Raw genomic sequence first — 8,115 nt, 5'->3', positions numbered from 1 at the left:
TGCCACTGCACATGGGAAGTAAATGAAGAAAACACGAGATACATGTCTGATTATTTTTAGTTCAGATTATATTATTTTTAATAATTTAAATTATAAAATATTTTTAACGTTTCTTGTTCTTATACACTTTATAAGGGGCATTTAAAATATTTTTGGTAGTGCAAACTACACAAAAAAAAAAAAAAAAAAGTACAATACAATCTAATCTAGATTGAAAGTAATTTTATTCATATTCTAACATAAATGTGTAGTATATTTGATGCTTTCTAAAAATTATAGTTCCGGCAAACTCTAAAAAATCATTAATAATTCTTCGCTAAGTAATAAAAATTTTTACTAAAATATATAACTTTATAGTAATAAATTATACAAAAAAATTGAGAGATTTTGTGGAGAATGAAAAATTGAAAATGAAGAGGACTTGTACTTTATTTGGGTCCGGTCCGGTCCGGTCCGATCCTTAACAAGATAATTTGGGCCCTTGATTGAGAGCCCAAATTGTTTTCTACAACATCCCAAATCAAACTCTGACTTCCCAGTTACCAACCATCCTTTGATTCCATTAGTAATTTCAATTCAATATACAGACAGACACAGTCGTTTAATAAATACTGCCTAAGCTAAGCCATATATAACATAATATATTCAAGCCCACGGTGCCCAAATCCAATTGATCAGACACGCAAACCCATTGTTGCTTTCTGTTGCTTCAGATCACAAAAACCGTGTAGTCTCAATTGTTTGAACCAAATTCGCATCACGAAACGCAGATGAGTGCGGACGCCAATCAACGCCTCGCCAGAATTTCTGCTCACCTTAATCCTCCCAATCTCCAGGTCTCTTCGCTACTTGTTCATCTCCAAAATTCTGCTGTTTTTTTTTGCCTTCTTTATATTTGCTTGTCATGGTTGCTAAAGAAAGATGAAAGAATTCAAAAACCCAACTCAATTTGGATCCTTTTGCCTGATATATTGTCTTTGTTGTTGAATAACGGACAACAAGATGGGGGACGGTTTTGGGTTGCGACTAGCAAATTGCAGGGCAAAAGGGGGATCTCCGGGATTCAGAGTTGCAATCTTGGGAGCCGCAGGGGGCATAGGGCAGCCCCTGGCCTTGTTGATGAAGATGAATCCACTGGTTTCGGTTCTTCATCTATACGATGTTGTCAGTACTCCTGGTGTCACTGCAGATATCAGTCACATGGACACTGGTGCTGTGGTAATTTCACTCCCCCCCCCCCCCCCCCCCGTGTCCCCATTTCCCTTTTTTATTGTGAAATGTCAACTCGTTGGTGTTCCTGAAGTTGCTATAGTTGGTGGCCTTTGACATTCCTTACTGGTTCGGCAGCATTTTCTTTTGTTGAATTATAGTGGATTTAACCATGGTAGTTACTTTGCCTTGATGTTTCATTTAGAAGGTGGTAGGCTTCACAATTTCGATTGATCTTGATTTAGGAAAAGAAAGAGCTCGTGCATCTGAGCTTACTTGACTATTTGGGTTGGCTTAGTGATCTCCATACTCTAATCTCATGGAATTTGATACAAGGGTTGGTCTCTTATTTGGGTAGTGATCAGTTTTGAATCTTGTATTATCTGGTACTGAAAGTATAGTAAAGGCAAGAAGCTTAGGCTACGTTCTCTTTACTTTTCAATTTTCAGTTTTGGTAGTCTGTTTTTAGAAAATTGAAAACGCGTTCTTTTTGTCATTTTGAAAAACTATTTCTCAAAACAAAAAATTAGAAAACACGTTCTCTTTGAAATTTTGAAAATAAATTTTTAATGATATTTTATTTAATAAATTTGATTATTTAGTAAATTAAAAATATTTAATGTTTATAAATTATTAAAAAAATATCTACATTTTAAAGTTAATGAATTTTGTAATATTTTTTTATTATAATAATAAAATATGAATAAATAAATGTGTTTTGAGTTTGTTTTGGATGAAAACACTCAAAACAACTTTTTTGTTGTTTTGAGTTTTTTTTACAATTTTTTTTTTTGTTTTCAAAAATGCATTTTTAAAAACAATAAAGAGAACGCGTTTTCATTATTTTAGAAAATTCAAAATTAAAAATGACTTGAAAACAGCAAAGAGAACGCAACCTTAATCTTTTAATTCTATTATTTGGACAAAGTTCAGACCTTTTTAACAAAATATGTTAAATTTAATAAAATTAGTTTTACTAGTTCAAAATTCCACCCTTCAAAATGGCCAAAAAAAAAAAGGAGCGTGTCAAGACCTGGTGTTCTTTATCTTTGATCGTTGGATGGAATGAAACAAATCTTTAGTGAAAAATGTAGAGGAAGACCAAGAAAAGCTTGGTGGGTGACTTTTCGGCATAATAAGAGATATAAGGACCTTATTGAAGATAAAGCTACAGAGAAATGGTTGGTGAGCTATATTTCATGTTTCTGATCCCAAATAGTGGGATTAAAGCTTGAAATGTTGTTGTTTTTACACAAAAAAGCAATGAAACTGATTATCTTGTGCCTCAAATTTCATTCTGCTGTTATTTGATTGTGGCCTATGGAACTGAACTAGATTTTCATATCTAGGTGCGTGGTTTCCTGGGACCAAAGCAATTGGAGGATGCGCTTACTGGCATGGACCTTGTCATTATTCCTGCTGGTGTGCCTAGAAAACCAGGAATGACAAGGGATGATCTATTCAATATCAATGCTGGCATAGTTAAAATCCTTTGTGAAGGAATTGCTAAGTGTTGCCCTAATGCAATTGTCAATTTGATCAGTAATCCTGTAAACTCTACAGTACCAATTGCAGCAGAGGTTTTCAAGAGGGCTGGCACCTATGATCCGAAGCGACTGTTGGGAGTTACAATGCTTGATGTTGTCAGGGCCAATACTTTTGTGGTATGTTATTCAGCTTCTCTTTTGCCATATTGTTCTCATTATTCGTTTTCACTATCCAGTTACCTGAAAATTGTTTATTGAATCACCTTTTCTTTCAATTGAGATCCTTTTTTGACAGAAAGCTCATGTTTTAGTGGCCTTCTAGAACCTCACATTAATTACCTTTTTATACATGACTTCTAAAACCCAACATGTACGAAACTTCCAGTGTCATACTAAGGTTCCAAGAACCCTCCATCTAAAAGTCTTGAGTTGCTCCTGCTCTATTCTCATTTCTTTCTATTCAATCTCAGTCCCAAACTTGAATAAAAAGAGGGTTGCATTAGGTGCTGACAGCTAGTGTAAAATTTGTCCAATAAAATTTGTTGTCTCTCTCTCTCTCTCTCTCTCCATTTGACAAAGTAATATGAAGTCCAAATTCTGAATATATGTGTTTGGTATTAAAAAAAGAAAGGAAAAACTAAGGTTGGTAAAACTAGCCATGAAATGGGAGAAACCATCCATGAACTTTTATATGGCTTATGGGTGGTTGCTGGAGGACAGTGAAGTGGCGTGCTTGGTTGGTGTGATATTACGGTTTTACCCTTTTAGTCAAACTAGAAAAAGTAGATGAGATGCTATAGTTTGAGTATAGGGTAAATGATGAATAGTGAAAACTTGATAGGTTTTCAGCAAGTCAGACTGTTACAACGATACTAACATGATGTATAATCCTAAAACACCAGCATGGTAAAGCCTTGTTAGGTTTTGCTATTTTACTAGAGTTGTCCTTATAACTGACTCATGGCTGGTTTTTAGTTTACTTTTTAGATTATTTTTAATAATATTTCCTAAGCATCAAAATAATCATTTTTTTCATTAATAGAATCCTTAAATTATGTTGCACACCCATCAATGTTGTTGTAGAAGTAAACTCAAATTTTTTGCCACTGTAATTAGGCTTATCCCCTTTCTGTTATCATGCTCTGCATCAATAGTTTTTTGTATATTCAGTTTTTATACTATGCATTAACATTCTCTTTCATTGTTTTGAAGGCTGAAGTTTTGGGAATTGATCCTAGGGATGTTGATGTTCCCGTTGTAGGGGGTCATGCTGGGGTTACAATTTTGCCGCTTCTGTCTCAGGTTAAAGTGAACTGACTTCCAACATGCATTTTTCCCATATGTTTGCATGTAAAGGCCTTTCTGCATTTGTTTTGAGGGCAATTATACCCTGATCAGCGAACAGGTTTCGTCTTATACAGGTTAAACCCTCATGCTCTTTCACCCCAAAAGAAATTGAATATCTGACTGCTCGTATACAAAATGGTGGAACTGAAGTTGTTGAGGTAAATGAACTTTTTATTTTGTTGTATTTCTGTTAGTAAATTTTTTTGGAGCTCGAGCATTCCTCCTAAGCTGAACTGTAGTTCATCTAAGTTCTTAATTTGTTTCAATCCAAGCATGAGCTTAATTTTTCCAGTTGAAGAATAACTCCATAATAGATTATCACAGGAAGATAATACAATCTAGTTATTTTGATAATAGAAGATTGGCACACTACTTATATCCATCAATGCTTTCTTTTAAGATCTGGATTCTTGAGTTTTATGTAAATTAGGCTTAGTTTTTAAAGGAGCTAAATTGGCGGATTTAAAGGAAGGCTTCAACTTTTAAGTCCATCATTGGAGCTCATAGGTCAAAGGTTTTTTTTTTTTTTCCTGTAAATGATAGGTCGAAGGTTACAAATTGGGTAAAGGTAGTCCTTGGTATCGCAAGTGATTTTCTATAACTCTACATAAAGACAAAGGGGTTGTATCAGGAATTTTAGGGGTGTCAACGGTTCGAATTGGTCCGGTTCTATAAGAATCCAGTAACCGAACTATTTTTAACGATTCTGAAAAAATAAGAACCGTAACCGAACCATTACATATATAAAACCAAACCATGACCAATCCGTCGCATCAGACCGATTTCGGTTCGGTTTTGGTTCTATCCAATTAACATTTAGCTTCTAAATATTTTCGCAAAATATGAAATTACAAATAAATTTGTTAATTAAAATAAATCCATAACTTCATTAATACTTCAAATCTTAAAGTAAAAGTAGAACAAAATAATTCATAGACTACCTCATCAAATTAGATTGCATCGACCATTTAGTATATCAATAGTGCATAAAAGTCTAGAAATAAAAGAGTTCATGAATAACAATAAACAACAACAAAAAAGAAATAAACAAAAACTAGCAGATTAAAATTGCAAGTAATAATATATTTATGCGTATATATATATACCAAAAAAATTATAATAATATATATACAAGTATAATATCGGTTTCGGTTTGGTTTGGTTTGAACCACGATTTAAAAAGAAAAACCAATAACCAAACCAAATATATCGGTTCTCAATTTTTTAGAACCAGAAGCTAATCGTTGAACCATAGAACCAATCCAAAAGGCATGGTTCGGTTCGGTTTGGTTCGATTTACCGGTTTTTTGATATTTTTTGACACCCCTAAGAAATTTGTTTGACCTAAACTATGTTTGACTAAAAATTTGAAAATGGTGTTCAATTCTTGGTTCAAATCCAAATCTGCTTTAAAGAGTCCCATCTGAATCAGGTTGATCTCAAAACTTCCGGATTTGATTCCTTTCAGACCCATCTTAACAATTATACTTTAAATTGAATATTTATTTTAATTTTTAACTGTTATATTTTGTATTAATCTGAATGTTAGGACTTCTGCCCTTGTAGTCCATCAAATTTTGATCAAATCGTATATCTATCAAAGTTGGCTTTGGTCAGTCTTGGTAACAATCAGACTATAAGCTTGCTTTCTTTCACCTTTGTCTTCTTGTGAATTTGGTTAGGTTGTATATTAGAGATGAACGTCGGCGGATTAAATTATAGGCGCCCTTCTGTCTGGGAAAAGTAGAATTCAAATGAATAACTGAATAATTGCCTGTCTTGCTGTTTGTTTCCTTCTGACTCTACGTTCTCAAGCCATGTTTTTTTGGATTTCCTGGCACTCTGACAGGCAAAAGCTGGGGCTGGATCTGCAACACTATCGATGGTTAGAGGCCGGCCATACTTAATATCCATCATCAAGTTTTTCCCCATTATCTTTGTTTAATTGAATAATCACTTGATTTTAAACTATTTCTTTTGATATTAAATAAAGTCAGGCATATGCCGCTGTCAAATTTGCTGATGCATGCTTGCGAGGCTTGAAAGGAGATGCTGGTGTTGTTGAATGTGCTTTCGTAGCCTCTCAGGTATGCCATCCATCTCATTTTCCATAGATCATTCATTCAGCCACTCTATTTATCATCACAGTTGAAGAATTTTATGATCTCTGTTGATATTGATATATATTACACACACCCGCACGCATACATATTTGTAGGTGACTGAGCTTCCTTTCTTTGCAACCAAGGTACGGCTTGGCCGTACAGGAATTCAGGAGATATACCCACTTGGTCCCTTGAATGAGTACGAAAGGTAGGCAAACGACAACCTCCCAGTGAAATGTCATGGCATCTCCAAGCCTGTTTATTTCTTAGCTAGTATTCCAACCAATGCCCTTGTTTTCATTTTCCCACTGAAACATCCCGGTTCTCGACAGGTTTGGGTTGGAGAAGGCGAAGAAAGAGTTAGCGGCGAGCATCCAGAAGGGCATTTCTTTCATCAATAAATGAGCTGGTCCCAGAGGCATGGTTTGGATGCTGCCATACGTCCCGGTTATTATACTCTTGTTCTCCCAAGATCACAGTTGATGGAAATAAGTGGTAGTCATGGTTGTATTGAAACCAAATAGAAGTGAGTTGGGTCTTGCATAGGTTATGTTGTTGCATCATATAAGTAGGAGAGAAAGGAAGGCCTTTCATCAGTTTCACGTAGATTGCTTCTACATCTTTAGGTGGGAACCATTAATAAAGATATGGATATGGGTATTCTTGAAGCTTCCCAAGCGCTTTACTTTCACTTTCTTGGGCCTAGTTTCTTAGCTGGACTGTAGCCTTGGGCTTTCTTTATTTCTTAATTCACATGCATTTCTGGGCCTTACCCAAGTTGATTGGGCGGCAGGGGGCAACCCATTGAAACGGGCCCACACCAAACTGATTCGAGCTTGGTCAGGCCCAACCAAAAGAGACCTTTCCACTCTTTCTCTCTCTCTCTCTCTCTCTCTCATCATTTTTCTTCACGATCTCTTTGGTTTAATCAGGTGGGTCAGTCAGAGAACCAGTACTTGGTATATTCCGAGGTGGGAAATTCAGACATGAATGAATAATGAGAAAACGTGTACTTGGGGGGGGGGGGGGGGGGGGGGGTGTTTGTTGTTGGTTGGGGGTGAGTATTATAAATGGTTTGACTCGTAATTCATAGGCGAACAATAGCTCTTGTCGTTGTTCGTATGCATATGTAAATTTGCCGGGCCGAACCGTTTCTAAGTTTAGCCCATCTTCGGATCCCACAAAATCATATCCACCGATGCCTCTTCCTCTGGAAGTCATAATTAACTTGGACTCGTCTTTTATGGTCTCACACTTAAGTAGTACACGCAAAAAGCAGGCTTTGGAGATAAAATAAATGATGGCCTTAGCACTAAGCTCACTGAGATATGGAGCCCATCTCCATTTCTTTCTCTTTCTCTTTCTCTTTCTCTTTCTCTTAGGCCCACGTTTTTCTACTCACTACACATGCTCTTAACTTTTTTCCAAAAATCATCAAACCCTTTTTCATTCCTTTCCTTTGCATCTCTCTCTCTCTCTCTCTCTCTCTCTCTCTGATCAGTGTTCCACTACTATGCTCACGTTGAATTTTCAAAAGCCCCTTTTCGCTTGCTCACTGTGTTTCAATCACAATAAAGGAATTAAAGATTTTGAGGGTTTTGATACTTGGGTTGCTGGGTGCACGAAGAGGGCACACACTCGAGCACTATGTTTGACAAGTGGAATACAAGAGATGTGTCGGCCAGAATCAGGGTTCTTATTTATTGATAATATTGTTGTTAACCTCTGTTTTGTCGTTTGCTGTAGTAGAAAGAGAGAGAGAGAGAGGCATGGAAATTTGGAACTATTCCTTTTTCTCCTCTTTCTGTAAGCTTTTTGTCGCGTTTTATCATTTCTCCCTCCCTCGCTTTCTTTTCCCCAACTACCACTACTACTACTTTAGTGTTGTCACCATCCATCTTTTGGCAAATCTTTGTGATCGAAACAAGTAAAAACAACTGTAAATCGTGGCTAAGGTCACGTCTGGG

At 36.1% G+C, this 8,115-nt stretch overlaps 1 protein-coding gene across 1 annotated transcript; it reads left to right on the top strand.

Moving 5' to 3' along the window:
* Positions 1-647: 647 nt before the first annotated feature.
* LOC127804992 (malate dehydrogenase, glyoxysomal-like) lies at positions 648-6,839 on the top strand. Its single transcript, XM_052342136.1, has 9 exons — positions 648-836; positions 1,003-1,218; positions 2,559-2,873; positions 3,909-3,998; positions 4,118-4,201; positions 5,893-5,928; positions 6,041-6,130; positions 6,262-6,356; positions 6,481-6,839. The coding sequence occupies exons 1-9, from the start codon at positions 771-773 to the stop codon at positions 6,551-6,553; spliced, it is 1,065 nt and encodes a 354-aa protein (XP_052198096.1). The 5' UTR covers positions 648-770; the 3' UTR covers positions 6,554-6,839.
* The last annotated feature ends 1,276 nt before the right edge of the window (positions 6,840-8,115 follow it).

This window comes from Diospyros lotus, chromosome 6 (genome assembly GCF_014633365.1).
Source record: "Diospyros lotus cultivar Yz01 chromosome 6, ASM1463336v1, whole genome shotgun sequence".
Taxonomy (NCBI): Eukaryota; Viridiplantae; Streptophyta; class Magnoliopsida; order Ericales; family Ebenaceae; genus Diospyros; species Diospyros lotus.
Note: the sequence above shows the minus strand (reverse complement) of the source record. Positions and strands in the feature narration are given on the sequence as shown.